Here is a 21,693-nt window from a genome sequence, read left to right on the forward strand (position 1 = left end):
GTTTTGGTTCGGGTGGGTTTGCTAATGGTTTAGGTGGTGGTCTGAGTGCGTTGATGTAATCATTATCGATTGAGGGTAACCGCACTCGGTATGTCAGAGGTGCCTGTCGATCGATGGGGGTGTGTTGTGACGATCGACATCAGACTCACTCTGTCGATCGATGGTTGGCTCAACCGACCGTTCGATTTTATCATAGAAAGGGGAGGGTGGGTGAGGATGCTTAGCTGCAAATTCTTCATGAGTTAGAATTCGAACCGCGTTGCATTCAGTCGATTTGGCAGACGACGTCGATCGATGACTGGAGTAATCCGTCCATCGATGTTCATCATGGTCTGTCGATCGATGCGAGTTCATCGACATCGGTCGACACCATTGGGATCCGCCGAGACTCATGGAGCTTTCGATTTCGAAATCTTTTTCCTCAAACTTTTCATTTCTCACCACTTGCCAGAAATCATCATCTATGATGGCATTTACGTGGTGTTTTCCTTTGTCACCTCCTGCTTCTCTAGCGAAAGCTTCTTGCCTCTTTATAGTCTCGCCCGTCTGAATTACTTGGGTTTCAAGTTTTCTCACCTGAGTCCCTAAGATCTCGATGTTGGTGTTCAGATTGTTGTAGGCAGAGTCTATCTTACCGTTGAAATCCACAGTGATTTGTTGTTGTCCCAACAGTACTCGATCAAGCATCTCTTCGATCTTTCTTTCCTGAGTTTGGGGTGGTGGATTTTGGTAGTAAGAGTTCGAGTAGCTCTTGCTGTTGTTGAAGGGTTTTTGAAATTGTGAATTTTGGTTACTTCTTTGGCCATTTCCAAAGAAGTTTCTGTTTCCGCCTTGGTTTCCAAATTTCTGGAATCCGGTACCTCCGATGTAATTCACATTTTCTTCTCCTTCCGTATCTGCTACTTCTCCTTCAGCTGAACAGACTTGCTTCCTAAGAAGCTCGTGCACCACATCTAACTTAGCTCTTAGTTCGTCCATCTGTTCCTTCCCGATAGAGGCTGCAGACTTCTTCCGTTCAGAGTCAGTGTTTTTGGTGCTGCTGCTGTTAGCAAGGTTTTCGATAAGTCTCACTAACTTATCTAGGGTCGAAATTTAGAGAGGGAAAATGTGATAAATAATCTACACCAGGCGTTACCTTCCAGACCTGTCTAAAGAATCCGATCCCATGTATACCAAGCCCCAAGACAAGCGGTTATGTCAGGTTTAGTGTTGGAAATCAGCTTTGGTTACTTCATACGGTTCAAGGCAAGTGTGCAGTTGATAGGTTGATCTGCTTTAGCATCTTTAGTGTTATCTGCAATCAGTAAATCTAAAATGGTGCTAAAGATTGGTTAGATATTCAAGTTTAAATCAATATAAGATTATAGTCCTTATTTTCAATAGCTAAGCATAATTTATTAAAATTCCTTTTTATATAAGAATAAAATAAATTATATCAGTAAATCTCCCTCCAGACTTAAATTACACTGTCCCAGTTTAACGTAGCCGGAGTTATGATGAAATAGTTCATGATGTACAAAATGTAACAAGTAAGGAAGATACATCTGACCGGATTAGATATCGATCGATGTGTAAGTGTTACATCGATCGTCGTGTGGTTGTCTATGTCGAGCGATATCGACGTCTCGTCGGCAGTCGATATTCAGGTCCTCCTACTTGGGTCTCCTAAATCTGAAAGAAATAAAACGAAAGTAAATAAATGCTAGCTAATAAAACAAAAATAAAATACCTAATAGTGGGTTGCCTCCCACTCAGCGCTTGGTTATAGTCATTTAGCTTGACTGTGGTAGTGATTGGCTATTGGGTGGAGAAACATCTGCTTGTTGGAAAACAAGCATCCACGTCATCTCTGGACATTCTGGACCAAGATGCAATGAAACTTCTTGTGGCCTCATCATTTCTTGTCCATTTGTCATCCATCTTCTCAAGTACATTGGAGATGTTTTGTAGCCTTTCTTGAATGTTGTCAATGCTGACCTGGTGCCAGCCTATGTTGTCATAGGCGTATGCTGAAAGTTCTGTCAGTTCCTTTTGCATTGACTCTATCGTCTTGTGTATCAGTTGCTCGCCGATTGGTGTAGACTCGGCGTCGATCGATGCGATTATGTGTTCGTTGGTCGATCTCGGCGAGTTGCAATCGATCGATTTTGCTTGTGTCCTGTCGATCGATGCTGATATCTGGTGTTGAGCTTCGAGTTGCCTCTGAATGGCTTTGACTTCTTTCTGTAGCCATTCTGCGTGGCTGTCTAGTCTACTGATTTTGTTGTCGAATGGAAAGTAGATATCATCGCAGCGTTTGACAAGTCGTTCCTCCAGGGTGTCTAGAGCAGTGTAGATCTTGGATGTGATCTTGTCAACCTCTGCTGCTGTGTAAGGAAGTAACTCCACATGTTTCTTGCCATCGATCCAAGGCCCTCGTAGCCTGTCGATCGATGCTGATTTTGCCTGCAAAAAATTTTGATTAGTAATGTTCTCAATATCCTTTTGGGCATGAAGTAATTGACTAGACAATTTGTTTAAATATATCATGACTGGTGATATAAAGCGGTCATGCATGTCCTCGTAAGTCCTCAGCCTCTCATTCATGGCTGAGACTTTAGCGTCGAGCGATGTGAAAGTACACATGTCGATCGATGTGGCTGGTTGTTGGTCCTTCTTGCGAATGGTGTCCAGATCTTGCTAAAGTAGCTCGATTTTAGTGCTTAGCCAGTCCACGTTGTTGTTGAGAGGGCAGTACACTACGCTTATCCTCGTGTCGATGTATGAGACTTCCCATTCATCCCTGTGTTGTGCTGAACATTGCGATTCTGCAGGGATCTGGGCTGTAGGAAGACTGACGTCGATCGATGTTGCATGTGGTGCGTCGATCGATGCTGAGGTCGTAGCTTCCTTCTCAAGTTGCTGACGTAAACTCTCAATTTCTGTCTTCATCTCTGCCATACTTCCGAAAAGCTCATTGTAGCCTCTATCCAAAGGTTGATGTGTATCTTCTACCAATGTTTTGAGCTCCTCTCCCAGTTTCTCCTGAGCTCCACAAATACCAAACACCATCTCATTTATTTCATCTTTGGTGTAGAGTTCTGGTGCCAGTCTTGTGAGTGTGAAGGAAGTGGCATGTTTTGGAAGACAGATGTGGTCCTCTTCAAAAAGAGATGCTCTTTCCAATAATTTTTTTGATGTTGTCCTTTGTGACAGGTATCATCTCACCAGCTACGCCTCGTGCGTGTCCACACTCATCTCTGTAGACTCCATACTCGTCCCTTTGTTCCCAAGTGAAATTTCTGGCTCCGTACATGTCAAAAGCGCGGTTCCCAATTCATATCGTCTGTTGATCGACATCGGGTCATCTTTATCGATCGACGTTGGTGTTACCCTATCGATCGATGTCTCTGTTGTACCGTCGATCGATGCTTGCCCTTTTGGTTGGCGTGATAGATCTGGATTGATTTCTGTTGTGGTGACTCCAACGTGGTTGTTAGGATCTGTTTGAATGACGTCTGGAGTGCCACGTTGCTGTGAGAATAGGTTGTCAGGTCCATTGGCAACTTGAAGGATGTCTGCTATGTCCTCTCTGGACACTTGTAAGATCCTTCCATTATTGCACGTGCGTTGCCATCTGGGTCCCTGAAAATACCAAATTCATCAGGTGTTAGAAAACCGTAATCAATGTTTGCATAATCATTCAATTTAGAAATAAAAAGATTAGGGTTTAGAGTAGTATCGATCGATGTAGATACAGTTGCATCGATCGATGGCAGAGTAATTTCTGCAGAACTTGTGTTCTTAAGATGAGTGCTCTTCATTGATTTTTCTGTTGATGTAGATGGAAGAGTGTTCATCTTTTTTGCTTGTGTGTCTGCTATGGTGTGTGGAGGTGGTTTTGGGGGTGCAAAACGATTTATATAGGTATCTATACACTTTGTTGGGGAGGGAATATTCTCCTGCTCCTGAATTTTCGCTGCAGCGCGAATATCGATCGATGTTCCTGTGTGAGTGTCGATCGATGTGAGCGGTTGTTTTGCTGGACGAGGGTGGGTATCGACCGATGTGGAGTGCACAGCGTTGAATGATGTTGGAATCATGTTGGTGAACTCATGTGTTTCAAATCTTTCATCATGCAAAGACATTTCTATTGCACGTTCTTTCCAATAATCCTCATCGTATTCCTCTGTATGTTCCTCATTAGGTGAAGTAATTACAGTGTCAACTGCAACACTTTCATGGAAACCACTGTCTGCCCAACTGCCTATGGAATAATCATCATGTCCTCTCTTGCTTGGAGGTTGGAAAGCAAAGTGTTGGTAATAATGATTAGGTGGAGCGAAATGGTCAACTGGGTGCGTTACGTCGAGTGACGTGTTGTTGCGGTCATCGGTCACCGTTGACTCATTGGAATTAGGCCTGTTCAATATGGTAATAGCGAACCGAACCGAACCGAACCGAACCGAAATAGACAATATGGTTTGGTTTTGGTATATACCATTTAAACCGAATGGATATGATTTTATAAAAACCGTAGGATTTGGATATGGTTAGGTTTATAACCGAATAAACCGAATAAACCGAATAAAACCGATTAAAATAAGAACATATAAATATATACATTATATAACGCCAGGGTACATAATACGTGTAACTGATATGTTAATATGTTATATAAGTTAATTTTCTTGTTAATAAATAATACCATATACTTTTATATTAAAGAAGCCCTAAATCCTAATTTGAAAATACTTAAACAATAATTTAAAAAACTCACAGCAGCCGTAGGTGGAATAGTCTTCTTCTTTTAACTTTTTGCTTCTTAGTTCCTACTGCCATTGAATCATTGACTGAGTGAAGGTATCTCTTAATAATTTTCTCTTTTTGATTTTTCATGCTTTGAGAAATTGTAAAATTAGATGGTAACAAGAAATTTCTTTGAAAAAACAGAGGAGAACAAGAAGAGCTGTAATAAACTAAGTCATTGATCGTTTTGTTTGTTTCTCTGTTTCATAATCAACTAATTTTCTCTTATAGTTATTGTAGATGGGAGATTCTATGGCCAATAATGCTCAATCTGCAGGACAAAAGAGGAAGCAACCAACAGAATCTTCTACCGATGCTACTAACGCTTCGATGGCAAAACCAAGAAAGCAATATGTGACTCGTTCTGATGCTTGGAAACATTTTACAAAATCTAAAGATGATCCAGAAAAGGTTACATGTAACCACTGCCCCTCAGTTCTTAAGTATAAATCAAAGTCTGGTACTAGTGTTTTGTGGACACATCATAATGCATGCAAAGGATACAGACATGCTTCTGCTTCTGCTTCTGCTTCTGCTTCTGACAGTCAAACGACATTGGTTAAAAGTAGTGAATCTGGTCAGCTGGTGTCAGTTGGATTTGATCAAAAAGCTTGCCGAAAAGCAACTGCTAAGATGATTGTTTTAGATGAGTTACCATTTGCATTTGTAGAACGTCCAGGCTTTGTTCAGTTTTGTGAGGTTGCTGTCCCTAAATTTGAGATTCCTTCACGTTCTACAATTACTAGGGATGTAGTCAAAATGTACATGGAAGAAAAAGCCTTTCTAAAGAGCCTGTTCAGTAAGAATAAGCAAAGGTTGTGTCTGACTACAGATTTGTGGACTGCTTCTACTACTAGTATAAGCTATATGGTAATCACTGCTCACTTCATCGATGAGAACTGGTGCTTGAAAAGGAAAATCATAAGTTTCAAGCCTGTCCCTTATCATAAAGGAGAGACAATTGCAAAACGTCTCAAGAGCTGTATGATGGAATGGGGAATCGAGAAGATTTTCACTATCACTGTTGATAATGCTCATAGCAATGACAATGCTATTAGACACTTCAAAGAAAACCTGAAGTATATGAGCGCTGATGCTTTAGTTTTAGGAGGAGAGTTTATGCATGTTCGCTGTTGTGCTCATATTTTGAACCTGATTGTCAAGGATGGTCTAGATGAAATCAGTAGCAGTGTGGAGGCTATTAGGAATGCAGTGAAATATCTAAGGTCTTCTGATCATCGATTTCAATCCTTTCAAATGCGGTTAGGAATAAGCAGGAATGTTACAAGAGGGAGCTTGGTCTTGGATTGCTCTACAAGGTGGAATTCTACTTACCTAATGTTAGAAGCAACTCTCAGATTCAGGTCAACGTTTGATATAATGGCCAATGAAGACAGACCATATAATGCTTATTTTCTTGAGTGGGAGAACAAAAAAAAAAGAGATGGACCACCATTAGAAGAAGATTGGGACAAAGCTAGTCGTTTGAAAAAAGTCTTGGAGCTTTTTTATGATTCAACAGTGGCATTTTCTGCTTTTAAAACAGTGACGTCTAGTTCTTGTTATGATGAAATTTGCAGCATTGAGGCATCATTCATCTCACTGGGTAATGATTCTGATCCTAAGGTGAGAGCTATGGCATTTCCGATGCAAGAAAAATTTGATAAATATTGGGATGGTTTGGAAAACTTGAACCCAATATTGATTGTTGCCACTGTCTTTGATCCCCGCAGTAAGATGGTGTTTCCTACCATTTGCTTTGACAACATGTACGGCAAAAACAGCTTGACTGCAATTGAAATGAAGGAAAAAGTCATGCGTCTTTTACGTAAGTTATTTGATGCGTATAAGATATCTCAGAGCAGGAACATGGATGCATTGAATGAAAGCCAAACTGGACAGACAGCTTCTTCGGTTACTGATACAACAGTTGGTGGATCTTTGTCTAGTAGCACTCGTCGTCGCTCCACATTATTTTCCACGCTTTATCAGCAAATGCAATCTGCGAACGAGTGTGTTGAATCAGCTAATGAGTTAAGCATATACTTGCTGGAAAAGGTTGAAGTAGAATCAGCTAATAACTTGGGTACAAGGTATGACATTCTATCATGGTGGAGAGATAACAGTGTGAAGTTTCCTATCTTGTCTGAAATAGCTAAGGATGCTCTTGCGATTCCTGTCTCCTCTGTTTCATCTGAATCTGCTTTCAGCACTGCTGGTCGAATCTTAGACCCTTATAGGAGTTCCCTTTCTCCTCCTATGGTTGAAGCCTTGATCTTGACACAAAATTGGATTCAAACTGCAGTTTTGTCTGATAAACAAAAGAGCATCGAACAGATGTTGGATGAATATGAATTCATGGACTCTCTAGTAGAAGGTAATTCATATTTTAATTTGTAAGCATTGATTTATTATATTTACGAGCACTGGAGTTATTCACAATTTTTTTTTATTTGTAAACTAACAGAATTTCACGTTCAGTCAGAGGAGGCATGACTGATGAACAATGTCACCAATTATGGGAGAGTGGGAAAACGTTTTTTCATGCATATGTTTTGTTTTTATTATTTATTTTTCACAACTTTGAGCTATGGTTTTGGTTTTTGATTTGATTATTTTATTTGCTTATTTTGTTATTCTTTGACATTGATTATTTATAAGATGAACGTTTTGATAAATGATAGCTTTAACAACATGACTCTTTAAAATTCATATAATATATAACCAAACTAAATAATAATGTTTTCTTTGGTATAAAACCGAATAAACCGAAAACCGGTAGTATAAAAACCGAACCAAACCAAATTAGATATGGTTCTAATATGGTATCTAATTTTTATAAACCGAAAAACCGAAAAACCGAAAAAACCGAACCGAAACCGTACCGAAACCCGGATTGGACAGGCCTAATTGGAATCGATCGATGGAAAGGTTGGGGTGTCGATCGATTCCGAGTACTCTGTTTCGTACTCTGATCCATACTCTTCTCCACAATGGCATGCGCCAATGAAGCCAAGTTCTTTCCCGTAATCCAAAGAATTAATGACCTTTCTCTTAGGTCGGATGGGGTCGTAGTGGATGTTTGGGTCTATGAGCGTTAGACACAATTTGTTTTTGTTTATGTCACATACAGCTCCTACTGTAGCCAGGAAAGATCTTCCAAGCAGAAGTGAAGAGTTCCAGTTAAGCTCGATGTCTAGGACATGAAAATCTACAGGAACAAGGGCATTACCAATCTGTACCTCCAGATCTCTTATGATTCCTCCTGATCATTTCTCTGAAAGATCCACGAAGGTGAAGGATTCCGTTGAAGGTTCGATGGTCAAACCAAGCTGGTCTGCCATGATCCTAGGGAGGATACTAACTGATGTTCCTGTGTCACACATTGAATGGGGAAATGCAACACCTTTGACTACGTATGGTATTGCAAACTTCCCAGGATCACTCTTCTTCGTCAATGTGATCATGTGTTTCATCTTCTCTCTGACTTGATGAAACATTCTCCTAATGTCCTCCTCAGTTACCTTTGTTTCTATGAAGAACATCCACAACCGGTGTGTGAAGTAAGCTTCATCAAAAGGTTTTTCGATTGGGATTTTGAGGACTCTTTTAGTGAAACCATCCATCTCCTTATCGTTAGCTTCCCTCTTAAGGTTTTTAGGAATCTTCTCCTTTCTTTTCCTTAACCTTCTCCCTTCAGCTTCCTGATCTTCTTGAACTGGTTTTGGTGAACTATTTAAAGGGTTGGGTTTTGGTTCGGGTGGGTTAGCTAATGGTTTAGGTGGTGGTCTAAGTGCGTTGCGCGTAACGCGGTAAAATCTCTAGTATTACTAAAATAATTTATAGTTGGATAATTAGAATCAATAAATATAAAACAAAATTACTATTTTAAATACGAACCTACCAGCTAAGAAGAGATTAAAAATTATTAAATTGATACCTTGTTGAGTTTCGAAGAAGAAGACTGCAAAGAAAATTCTAATTCTAATTTAATGTATTTGGGTTTTAGGTTTGTAAATTATTGAAGTTAACCTTGTTTTTCGTTTTTTTCAATTGTAGACATTATTTATTTACGTTGGGCTTCAATCAAAATTAATGGACATTATAAAGTTTATCAAGTAATCATTGGACTATAGTTTATGGGATATCAAAACTAAATTTAATGGGAAATACATAGGCAAAAAAAAATTCATAATTAAAGGTGTGTCAATTGCACCCCATTAACGTACGTAGGTCCGCCGAGGAGGCACCATCTTGCTTCTGATGCTTATTGTACTATCCTTCTTTAAATTTCCTCATAAAGAGTGCATCCACGGAGTTTGACTACAAAAATTTTCTCCATAATTGCAAATTGTATATCTCCAGAATTTGTGCAGAACGAATCAGGTTGTGAGAGCTAAAAAAACTGACCCAGACCTGAATCATAACCGATACCAGAGTGCAGAATTTCTAAATAATTCAAGACTCGTAACTCTTCCACTGTGTTGGGATCTTTTGAAGCTTTAGAAATACCATATTTTCAGTACTTTCAGGTTCAGTAGTGCCGATATCCCCACAATACTTTTGTGATGCTCAAATTCAAGTGAATTAGATTTTTTAACTCTCCAAAACCGACAGGCAGACATGGTATACCTGATCTCGACATGTTGAGATATTTCAGTGAAACCAACTGTGACACTTCATCTGGCAACTCATAGAAATTTGTATTACCCGATAGATCCAAAACAACTAGTCTTAGCATGTTCAAAAAGAATGTGCCTGAGATACTAACCAATGTATGGTTTTGTTGCAAGAACCAAGCTGTGAGTTCCAGTCAGTCCAGGCTGCCAGATATACTCTCAATCTTATTAGACATTAATGACATTCTCTTCACAATGTTCCAGTTCTGGATTTTCGGAATTTCGTTTAACCCAACGCCTGCTTGCACGATGAAATTGTCTTTTTTCTTTCCAAAATCAGATCCGATCCACAAAACCATTTCAGGAACCACATCAGGCAGGTACACATCATTCGCTCCATTCTCCATCAACAAAGATGAACGGACAAGGCTACCGATTATCTCATAACCCTTGTTCTCAGCTCTTTCCATACCTTTACTTTCTATAGGAAGTTTGACATATATCAACGTATCTTCTTGATACGATACTTAAAACTTCTTCCTTATTGGAAAAGGAAACTCTGTTGTATATATGCTTAGACTTGTACTACGTTAATAACAGAAGGGAATATACAAGATTTCACTTTTATCTATGAACCCCTCAGATATCCAGTAATCGTCCGTATGCTGTTGGAATGAAAAACTTTATAAAGATGGAGAAAGTGTTTTAGGTGTTTGAAGAGAAAGTGTTTTGTGTGAAGAAGAAAATCTTTTTATAACTTAGAAGATGATTCTTATTACTTAGATGATTCTTACAAACTTGGATACTTTTTGATGATCCAAAATGAGAAGAGAGTGGAGGTATTTATAGCCTCCATTATACAAAATATCTCAAATATTTTAATCCTAAATCTAGATTATTCTAACATAATATCTAGATAATTTTATTCTAATTATCTAGATTTTTTTATAACAATATCTAGATTTTTTAACTTAAGGAGGTGGAAGATTATTCTAGACTTTTGGTTAAGATTTTGGATCAACACATGATTAGCCCAATAATGCTTAACCCAAATCAAGTTTACTTTTCAACACCCTCTCTTAAACTTGATTTGGTTACTCCGAGTAAGTTCTTCATCTTGATAAAATCTTCCCGCTTGAGTGGCTTGGTGAAGATATCAGCTACTTGATCATTTGTCTTCACATACTCCAATTGCACATCCATCCTGGTAACACATTCTCTAAAGTAGTGATAACGAGTGTCGATGTGCTTACTTCGATCATGGAAGACTGGATTTTTCCCCAATGCTATTGCCGACTTGTTATCCACAAAGATCTTCGTTGGCTCCTCTTGTGGTAGGTTCAACTCCTTTAGCAAGTTTCGTAGCCAAATAGCATGGCAAACACATGAAGTAGCTACCACATACTCCGCTTCACAAGTAGAAAGGGTGACTATTGGTTGCTTCTTTGACATCCATGTGAAAGCAGTTTCTCCAATGAAAAACACGAAGCCACTTGTGCTTTTCCGGTCATCTACATCTCCACCCCAATCGCTATCACTATATCCAACAAGCTTGTAATTGTCAGAAATGGAGTAATACAAGCCAAAGTTGATTGTACCTTTGATATAGCGTAGGATCCTCTTGGCTGCCTTGAAATTAGTTGTTGTTGGATGCTCCATGTATCGACTCACAACTCCAACTGCGTGTAGGATGTCGGGCCTTGTGCACGCTAGATATCGTAAGCTTCAAACCAAACTCTTAAAGAGTGTTGGATCCACACTCTCTCCTTCTTCTTCCTTTGACAACTTGATTCCACATTCCATAGGCGTGCAAACTGGATTTGAGTAATCCATCTTGAACTTCTTAAGCACCTCTTTTGCATAGCCTTCTTGAGTAATGAAGATTCCATTTTCTTCTTGTTTTACTTCAATGCCAAGGTAGTATGACATTACTCCAATGTCGGTCATCTCGAACTCCTTTATCATCTCCATCTTGAAATCTTCAAACATAATCGGATTGTTGCTAAAGAATATCAAGTCATCAACATATAAGCATGCAATCAATATATTATTGTTTTGAGTTTTGATATAAAGTGCATGCTCATATGGACACTTGATGAAGCCTTTCTCCTTGAAGTACTTATCAATCTGAGTGTTCCATGCTCTTGGTGCTTGATTTAATCCGTAAAGCGCCTTCTTCAGCCTTAAGACTTTGTCTTCTTCTCCTTTGACTATGTAGCCTTGTGGTTGCTCAATGTAGACTTCTTCTTCAAGGTCTCCATTTAAGAAGGCTGATTTTACATCCATTTGATGTATCCTCCAACTCTTTTGGGCTGCCAATGAAATGATTAGTCTAACCGTTTCTAAGCGAGCAACTGGAGAAAATACCTCATCATAGTCGATCCCGACTCTTTGACTATAACCTTTTGCCACCAATCTTGCCTTGTACCTTTCAACTTCTCCTTTAGAGTTCTTCTTTGCCTTGTACACCCACTTTACACCAATTGCCTTGTGTCCATTTGGAGGTGAAGCTAACTCCCATGTATCATTCTTTTGAATCGACTTGATTTCCTCATCCATTGCACTTCTCCATGACTTCTTTTCTTGGGCTTCTTCAAAGTTCATAGGCTCGCAATCCGCAAATAAACAAAATAGAGTAAGATTGTCTTGATTTTCGGTTACCTCGTAGATGTCTTGTAGACTTCTAAAACGTGGAGTCCTTTCACTTGAGCTTTCATCTCCTTGAAAACTTGTTGTTGGTGAAGTTGGTGGTGTAGCTGGCTCTTCTCTCGGTTTCTCCACGTTCTCTTCTTCAAAGGATGGAAAGAAGTTGTAGTCTTCATCATTTGAATTCCAATCCATTCTCCTTCTTCATCAAAGATGACATTCCGACTAATGATTGTCTTCTTTGTTTCAGGATTGTAGAGCTTGTAGCTTTTGGAGTTAGCGTCATACCCAATAAAGATATACTTCTCACTTTTATCATCTAGTTTGCTCTGCTTCTCGTCTGGAACATGAGCGTGAGCAATGCTTCCAAAGACTCTTAGGTGTGAGACTCCAGGCTTCCTTCCACTCCAAGCTTCTTTTGGTGTCTTTTCTAAAACACTCTTTGTTGAAGAACAGTTTGATATATAAACCGCACAAGCAACTGCTTCTGCCCACAACTCCTTTGGTAGCTTCTTACTCTTGAGCATGCTTCTTGCCATCTCAAGTATTGTCCTATTCTTTCTTTCCGCTACTCCATTTTGTTGAGGGGTTCTTGGCACCGTCAACTATCTTCGAATGCCATTATCTTCACAATACTTCAGAACCTCCTTGGACATGAATTCTCCTCCTCGATCCGATCTCATGGACTTGATCTTAAGACCACTTTCCTTCTCAACATGGGCTTTGAACTTTTTGAAAATTTCAAACACTTCTGATTTTTGTTTCAAAAAGTAAACCCATGTTTTTCTTGAAAAGTCATCGATAAAGAGAAGGAAGTAGTTACTCTTACCAAGTGAACATGGTTTGATCGGACCACATACATCTGTATGTATGAGTTCTAGTGGCTTTCTTGCTCTTGTCTCCGACCCCTTTGGAAAACTCATCTTGAATTGCTTTCCAAGTAAACAACCTTCACACACTTGATTTGGATGATTGATGCAAGGTAAGCCTTTCACCATTTCTTTCTTGGAAAGTAGCTCTAAGCCTCCAAAGTTGAGATGCCCAAATCGAAGATGCCAAAGCCAAGATTCCTCCTTGTAGCACATCTTGAGACATCGTGCAATGTCATTTTGAATGTTTAGGACAAACATTCTATTGTTTGACATCGGAACCTTTATGATGAGATTATTTTCTTTATCTCTTAAAGAAAGGCTATTATCTTTTAGTCGAATGTCATAACCTTTCTCTAAGAGTTGTCCTAGGCTCAAGATGTTGGTCTTCATGTTTGGAATGTAGTAAACGTTGGAAATGAATTGATGATCTCCATTCTTCAAGCGGATGAGAATATTTCCTTTACCTTTCACCTCCATCTTCGATTCATCTCCTAAAGCCACATTGGTTTTCACCGATTCATCAAGCTCCACGAACATGCTTTTATTTCCACACATGTGCTTGCTTACACCACTGTCAAGGTACCACTTGTGAACATCATTTGGTTCATCCTTCTTGTAAGCCATCAACAGCATATCTTCTTCCTTACGCCGTTCTTCAACATAGTTGGACTTCTCTTCAACTCTATTGTTGTATGGAGTTTTGCATTCAGAAGCATAATGTCCAAACTTTCCGCAACTATAGCATTTGATGCTTGATTTATCGTACCTTGATTTTGGGTTTCCTCTTCCACGACCTCTTGATGAATTCTCTCCTCTTTGGTTGAAGTTGTCTTCATATGGTCTCCAACCTCTTCCATTTACACCACGACCTCGTCCTCGGAAATGACCGCCACCACGTCTTGGATTGCTTCAGCCACTTTCTTCCTTGTGATCAATTCTCATCTTGAGAAATTGCTCCACAATATCTTCTTTCTTCTTCTTCTTTTCTTCATAAGCTTGTAGTGATCCAAGAACTTGCTCCATCGTCAAGTCTCCAAGTCTTTTGTCTCTTCAATCACTGTAACAATGTGCTCGAATTTCGAATCCAATGATCTAAGAACTTTCTCCATGATTCTCACCTCATCTAACTTCTCACCATTTCTTTTTAGGTTATTAGTAACCGTCAAGACTCTTGAGAAGTAATCTGAGATGAATTCTCCTTCCTTCATTTGTAATGCTTCAGATTCTTCTCTTAGAGTTTGAAGTCGTACCTTCTTAACTTGTTCCGCTCCCTTGTAAGATGTCTGAAGCTTCTCCCATGCTTCTTTGGACGTCCTTGCACCAGCAACCTTCTCAAATGTATCTTCATCTAATCCTTGATAGATTAGACAGAGAGCCTTCTTGTCTCTCTTCCTTGAATCTCTCAAACCATCTTTTTGAGTTTGAGATAGACCACCATCCTTCTCCGGTTCATTGAAGCCTTTCTCAACTATCTCCCACACATCATGTGCTCCTAAGATAGCCATCATCCTAAGACTCCAATTGTCATAGTTGCTCTTAGTGAGCAATGGAACTTGGAGGGGAACACCACTATTTGCCATCTTCAAAAGGAACTTGTAGCTCTGATACCACTTTGTTGGAATGAAAAACTTTATAAAGATGGAGAAAGTGTTTTAGGTGTTTGAAGAGAAAGTGTTTTGTGTGAAGAAGAAAGTCTTTTTATAACTTAGAAGATGATTCTTATTACTTAGATGATTCTTACAAACTTGGATACTTTTTGTGATCCAAAATGAGAAGAGAGTGGAGGTATCACCCATGTCCCACGAGTGCGCAATCATTTCTCGGATTATTTAGCTAAGACTGCTAGGACCTTCCATAGGGAGTTATTTTTCATTGGTTGTTCTATTCCGGTCTGGTTACCCAAACCACCTCAAGCCTGAGTAATAGAATAGCCGTTCGACGTCAAAAAAAAAAAAAATCTAGATTATTCTAACATAATATCTAGATTATTTTATTCTAATTATCTAGATTTTTTTATAACAATATCTTGATTTTTTAATTTAAGGAGGTGGAAGATTATTTTAGAATTTTGGTTAAAGTTTTGGATCAACACATGATTAGCCCAATAATGCTTAACCCAAATCAAGTTTACTTTTCTAACATATGTATGCCATGGTTTCGCCAATGACGTCAAGTGCTAGCGGTAGGCCTTGACATTTTTTAGCAACTATGCTTGCAAGCTCTGGTATGTTTGCATGACTTCCTAACGTGATGTCTCCAACTTTCTTTTTGAACAACTCCAATGCATCATATCACGAGGGGGCAAACACTCAACTGCCATCTCAACATCAGCTCCATGCGCCCACACACTTCCAGAGAACGAGTGGTGAAAATTAGTTTGCATCCATTTTCTTTACTTGGATACGGGACTCCAATCTCCGTTAGATTAACTTTTGCCCATATGTCATCCAACAGCAACACAAACTTCTTCCTCTTTAGGACATTATGTATGTCACACGCCTTTTGGTCTTCATCTTTCTGGTTCCAATCTTGAACAACCTTTGAAGTTCAGTTGCTCTAACACTAAATATCACTTGGCTTTAAATGGTCTCAACTCTAGTAAGCCATACCTGAACTTGGGCAAGCGTTCTTAGACCTTTATCCTCCTCTCTCTCCACCCTTCTTGACAAATCATCTTGCATTGCCTTCAGTTCTTCAAAAGTTGTCTCCAAAGCAGTGAGATTCTCCTCGAGGTTATGAATAGCCCTCTTTGACACATAACCATTGCGTGACTTGACTCACAACTTGATCAAATGGCAGAGATACAGAGAGGCAACCACCCATCGTTGCAGAAAAAAAAAAGACTCCACAAAGAAAAAAAAGAGAAAACTGAGAAGCTGTTAGCAAATGAGTAATAATTATTAGAGTATACGATATCTCCAAAAGTCAGAGAGCAACATGATTTAGCATTGTGGATGGGGCCATCGAAAGGGATCAAAAGATGAACAAAGAATAGCACAATAATTATAGTATTCTTTTGAGTATTTGTACTCCCTACAGACAACTTCCCTCCTATTTGCACTCCATATCCTATTTCCCTTCAATTTTTTTCCCCCATCACTACCATTTTTCCCCAATTCAATGGTATCCCACTCTTTTCAGTATATTGAGCTAATTTGTTCTATTCTTTTTAATTAAAAATTGCACAAGCTCAATGAATACATACAAGTATCAATTATTAGGGAAGAACAAAAAATAAGATTTCTCTTAGTGTCAAAAACTAAGGGTCAACACCTTCTTGGATTATGGTCGAAGATGTCGCCTTCGGCTTGCTATTCTTTCGGTTCACAGCTTCCGCCTTTGCCTCGTCACGCATCCTAAATGCCTCCACTATAGATACACCACCAGGAAAGCAAGTTTGTGAGAACGGAAACCGCTCCTCAACTAAGTTAACCAAATTTTCCACTATGGTCTCGTCCTTGTCGTCTGACCAAGCAACGCCGTCAGCTGTGTTGACAATGTTATTGTCATCAGGAATAATAGAATGCACGACGGCCTGCGGAATTGTCAAATATGAATTTTAATTGTTTCAAATTAATAAACATTTTAACCGAACCAATACAAAACTAAGTCATACAAATTACCTTTCCCTCAGAGTCTATGTCACGAGCATGCCCAGGGTGAATGCTCTTTTTGTCTGATTTGTCATCGTCCAGAATGTCTCCGTCAGCTTCTCCAGATTCATCTTCAGATCCAGAAGAACTACCGTCCTGAACCACCCCAGTCAGAGCAGGAACGGCTTCAATCATGACTAGCTGCAACGATAACACAAACCCTTTTAAGGCAATTGTGTTTTGCAAGAGCGCAACCTCCTTCCTCTCTTTAATACTGGTCATAAGCATATCAAAAGAGACCCGCCCCCGAGGAAATGCAAGAAAAGCATCCAAGTCTTTGATTAACTCAGCTTGGTCATGAGAAATACGTGGTGTATGGGTCGTCGGCAATATGACAGCCGCCAGCAATGACAGATATGCATACTTCAGCCTAATTTCCTTGTCATTCACCGTCTTCTTCTGCAACATCCTCACAACAGATGAAATAGGAACCTCTTTAAGGGTTCCGAACAGTTCTCCCCAGTATGGTTTCTCCGTTATATGACTCTTGCATCTCTTCTTAGACCTTTTGGCAAATCTCCCGCAGTTTAATCCTGTCACAATCGCAAATTCTCTAAGGGAAAATCGTATCGGTTTTTTGGCAAAGACGAACCATGCTTCATGCTTCTTCGACACTTTAAGTTGTCTAGATATAATATATCTACCAAACCTCCCTGAGAACGATGGTTTGTCGGCTATTTCCAATAACCTTCCAAATTGCGATCCTCGAATCCGTTCAACTTCGTCGGGATCTAGGGCGTTGAAAATATGCCTCAAAGCGCATGGTTTACGGTATGCGGTGACCCTAACCCTGCTTGGTTCTTCTCCGATTGCAAAGATTCTCCGGTAATTCACATGGTGGAATCTGAGATTCATCCCCCTCCATCGTTTTCCACTTTCTTGGACTGTTCACTTGGCGATCGATAACTAATACTTTTTATAATTTGAAAACTAAATCTACAATGTAGATTTCTTTAAAGGTCAAAGGATTTTCAGAGGGGATATGGTGTCAGTCACTCAAGATTCACCGTATCTCTCTATAAGATTTGGGCTACGATAAAGGTGCAACGCTTCACGTAGGGGTAGCAGTGTCAATATGGAAAGTGAACAGTGAACTCGTGCGTCTATTGGGCATTTCGCCAATTATGGGAGAAGTCCTTGGTAGAGGTCCAAATTTCTCTTTAAATATTTTAAATAAAATAACTGAAGATATTTTTATACAGTTTTTTTGGAATTTGAATCTAATATGATCTTATTTTATAATTATAAATATACGATCTTTTAAATGTTACAAATTTATAAATTTATAAAATAATTTAATAATTATTATGCATTAAGATTAATCTAATTTTGACTTATATACACACTATAAATTTAATAATATATAAATTTATAGCACTATTATATATTAAATTAAATCAGAAATATTATTAAATAATTCAATATATTAATTAATTTATAAATTATGAAAGTAAACTAAAGTACATATAAACATAAAATAATGAAAATTGCTAAATTTTACAGTATTGTTTAATTATAAAATATATTAAAAAACTAAGTATTAAATAAATGACAACTAATTATAATTTATAAAATATTTTATAATTTATGTACTAAAATTAGATTAATATATTTATATGATAAAATAAAATAATATTTATATTTATATTATTTATAATATAATGAAAACAAGTTATGGCTGGTATTTTTACAATTATAATTTTTACAGATTATTCCAACAATCATGAAATATCTTAATCGTATGAAATAATTTTAACAAACAAATTAATTCATTAAAATTTATGTAACAATTGACCATTGCAAGGACTTTTTAAAATATATTACTCCAATTTAATTTTAATTTGTTAAAATAAAGTAAAACAAATGTGAAACACACCAAATAAATGAATTGTTATATTTTGATTATTATATAATTATATTTATACAAAACTATAAGGGGAATTTGCCAAATATGACTCAAAACTTCGTTTTGATTGCAAAAGTATACTCAAACTTGAATCAAATGCAAAAGTAACCCAAAGCCTTGTAAAATTACAGCCAGCCCCTTGTGACAAAACAAAAAAACAGAATTCATTTTTACGAATATATCTCGCTAAGTCTTCTGACTCTTCTGAAATGTTGTATGTCGATACGACGTCCTTGGAAGTCGTCTGGTATATTTGATCTTAAAATTAACTTATAAATTTTGTATAAAATGTTTTGACAAGTGAAAAATTAAAATCATGTAATTATAAACAGTTTTAAGTGATATAAATTAAGATATAAATTAAGATATAATAAAGTTGAATTGTTTTCAACATAGATGAGTGAAAGTAGTGAATCATGATATTCTTTGATCTAGGGTTTGGCAACATATGTTGTAGTATTGTATGTATTCTTTAGGTTAGGTTTTGGAAAGCTTAAATGCTTTTTTGAAAAATTAAGTTTTTTACCTACATGTGATTATTTATGTGTATGGTAAACACTTTTTAAGTTTAATTTGATTTTATGAAGTGTTTAGATAGTTAATTTAGTTAGGATTTTGTTTAGGGTCTAGACTACTTCCATGTAAGTCGTCCAGTGAATAATTTAAACTAGACAACTTACAGTGAAGTCGTCTGTTGAATAATTAATATTCCTGCTAAGATTTTTAATTTTCCCACTACGAAATGTAGAAAATTCTATATTTCCGTTTAATATTCCCTCGGTAAGTCGTCTGAGTCTTCTGACATACTGTCAGTCGTCTACACGACTTCCAGGTAAGTCGTCCGGTGTTGTTGATCTTAAAAATATTTTTTAAATTTAAAAAAAAAAATATTTTGACAAGTGAAAAATTAAAATCATGTAATTATAAACAGTTTTAAGTGATATGTAAGTTAAGATATAATAAAATTGAATTGTTTTCAACATAAATGAGTGAAAGTAGTTAATCATGATATTCTTTGGTTTAGGGTTTGGCAACATATGTTGTAGTATTGTATGTATTCTTAGGGTTAGATTTTGGAAAACTTAAATATTTTTTTGAAAAATTAAAATTTTACCTTTTTTTTTTGAACAACTGGAATTTTATAAACTTCAAACCGGCCTCAGGCCCAAGTGGTAGCAGCATGATACAAGCAGGCTTTGGACAGATTGTCCGCAGGCCCATTTTCTTCTCTAGGGACAAAGGAAAAACAACAGAATTCAAAAGAAGCAGAGAGACATTCGATGTCCGATAGAACTCCGTAGAGGTTCATCGGCTTGGAAACCGAATTTATCGCCTTGATCAGCGATAGAGAATCTGATCAAAGCCAGATTTTGGAGATGCCGATGTGTAGGGCGTGGGAAAGAGCTTCCCTCACCGCCAACCCTTCAGCCATAAGAACCGATGAAACTCGGGGTTGGAATTTGCATCCATCCGAGACGATCAGCGCCGTAGAAGAGTCGAAGATCCAAGCGAGACCTGCATCAGAAGATTCCTTCCTCCAGGCCGCATCAGTATTGCACGTGACTGTTCCGGTCGGGATCGAATCAGGTCTTCCTTGGATCTGAGTGTTCTTCGTTACTTTCGGGGGAGGTTCCTGAGCTTGTGTCCATTCCCGAGCACCTATATGTGTTAATTTATGTGTAGAGTAAACACTTTTTAAGTTTAATTTGATTTTGTGAAGTATTTAGTTAGTTAATTTAGTTTAGAGGTTATGTTTAGGGTCTAGACGACTAACAAGTAAGTCGTCTAGGAAGCCCTCTATTTTAGTTTCCCGTTAAAAATATTGAAGTCTTATGGATAACTTACAAGGTCTTCTGAATCGAAAATATTTAACCTAATTGGATTTTATGTCTCCCTATATAAAGAAAAATTTACACATTCTCTCTCCTCCTCTTAAATGGCTGCAAAAAAAATGTAATGTTCCTCATTATAAAACTCTCCAACCTCTCTCTAATCTCTTTGAACTTATAAACCAACTTACATAAAATTGATAGGGAGACAACACAAGACCAACCCTTTAAATCGTTTACAATGAAAACAATAGTTTATGGTTACATAGACAAAGAGTTTTTTTTTTGTAAAGGATTTGAGAAAAAGTGGATGTATAAACAATCAAAAGAAGAGACTATCTCTACGTCTTTCCTCACTGTACATTCAACAGTTGAAGTGTTCATCATAAAGTTTGTCAATGCATAATTCTGTTGCATTCAGATTTTTTTGAAAAAATTAGTTTCCTCTTAGTTTAGCACACTTCTTGGCGAAGTATTCCCGAGAAGTCTGCTCGAGAAGTCTGTTAATGAAATCTGATATATCGTCCTCAGATCTAAAAAATCACCATATCCAAAAATATTTAAAACAGTTTCAAAATAGAGAAAAACTTCAAAATATAACTCTTTATACTTAAAATAAAAATAGAACAAGCAAAATTAGTTGAATATATTTTTTTATTTGAATCTAACACACAAAAACACAAATATACTTTATATTGTTTGGAACAAGAACTTTTACAACTAAAATAATAGCAAAACCATATAATCATAATTGAATATATCGTTATATTTGGTTTCTTCAACACACACAAAACAAATCAAACATCAAAATTTAAGGATTTCTATCTTACTTTTGAGAGAGAAATATGGAACCATGAAAAATATAATTTTAATCTAAATTAATAAGAATATAATCATATTAAGTACAACTATAACTTTATTTGGCCAAGAACACAAAAATAATTGCTGAAAAATGAAATTGTACAATTTTGTTAGTTTGCATAGTAGACTTCTATAGAAATTTTCTAGTTCATTAGAGTTTAGCAAACTTTTGGAGAAGTCTCCTAGTGAAGTGTGAAGTCCGATATATTGTCCTCAGATCTGAAAAAACCTGCATATCAGAAATTTTATAAAATGATTTCAAACAGAGAAAACTTCAAAATAGAACTTTGCATACTTAAATAATATAAAAAAAATCATGTTACATTAAATCTATAATTTGATTTTAATGCAACACAAAAAATACAAAAATACACATCTAAAATTTATAGATTTATTTTTTGAGAAGGGAAGATGAAATCATGAAATGAAAAACCCTGCAGAAAAAAAGAAAAAATAATGCGAATCACATTAGATAAAAAGATGATAAATTGATATAAATTTTGGTGTTTTCAATATCAA

General features: G+C 37.3%; 3 protein-coding genes across 3 annotated transcripts; all 3 read right to left on the minus strand.

Moving 5' to 3' along the window:
* Nucleotides 1-13,950: 13,950 nt before the first annotated feature.
* Nucleotides 13,951-14,505, minus strand: LOC125607279. Its single transcript, XM_048777186.1, has one exon. It carries the CDS (start codon nucleotides 14,503-14,505, stop codon nucleotides 13,951-13,953), a length of 555 nt encoding a protein of 184 aa, XP_048633143.1.
* Nucleotides 14,506-15,211: 706 nt separating this feature from the next.
* On the minus strand, nucleotides 15,212-15,748 carry LOC125607280 (probable disease resistance protein At5g63020). Its single transcript, XM_048777187.1, has 3 exons — nucleotides 15,731-15,748; nucleotides 15,535-15,672; nucleotides 15,212-15,463 (listed from the first exon to the last, which is right to left on the minus strand). The coding sequence occupies exons 1-3, from the start codon at nucleotides 15,746-15,748 to the stop codon at nucleotides 15,212-15,214; spliced, it is 408 nt and encodes a 135-aa protein (XP_048633144.1).
* Nucleotides 15,749-16,184: 436 nt separating this feature from the next.
* On the minus strand, nucleotides 16,185-17,433 carry LOC125607281. The gene is made up of 2 exons (XM_048777188.1): nucleotides 16,549-17,433; nucleotides 16,185-16,460 (listed from the first exon to the last, which is right to left on the minus strand). Exons 1-2 carry the CDS (start codon nucleotides 17,431-17,433, stop codon nucleotides 16,185-16,187), a joined length of 1,161 nt encoding a protein of 386 aa, XP_048633145.1.
* Between the last annotated feature and the right edge of the window lie 4,260 nt (nucleotides 17,434-21,693).

Source organism: Brassica napus, chromosome A3, assembly GCF_020379485.1.
Source record: "Brassica napus cultivar Da-Ae chromosome A3, Da-Ae, whole genome shotgun sequence".
NCBI classification, from domain to species: Eukaryota; Viridiplantae; Streptophyta; class Magnoliopsida; order Brassicales; family Brassicaceae; genus Brassica; species Brassica napus.

Coding starts and splice junctions, on each gene's coding strand:
- LOC125607279 (XM_048777186.1), bottom strand. CDS start 14,505: ATGGCAAATAGTGGTGTTCCCCTCCAAGTTCCATTGCTCACTAAGAGC.
- LOC125607280 (XM_048777187.1), bottom strand. Junction 15,464..15,534: donor GAACGCTTGCCCAAGTTCAG/GTATGGCTTACT, acceptor TGAACTTCAAAG/GTTGTTCAAGATTGGAACCA.
- LOC125607281 (XM_048777188.1), bottom strand. CDS start 17,433: ATGAATCTCAGATTCCACCATGTGAATTACCGGAGAATCTTTGCAATC. Junction 16,461..16,548: donor ACATAGACTCTGAGGGAAAG/GTAATTTGTATG, acceptor ACAATTCCGCAG/GCCGTCGTGCATTCTATTAT.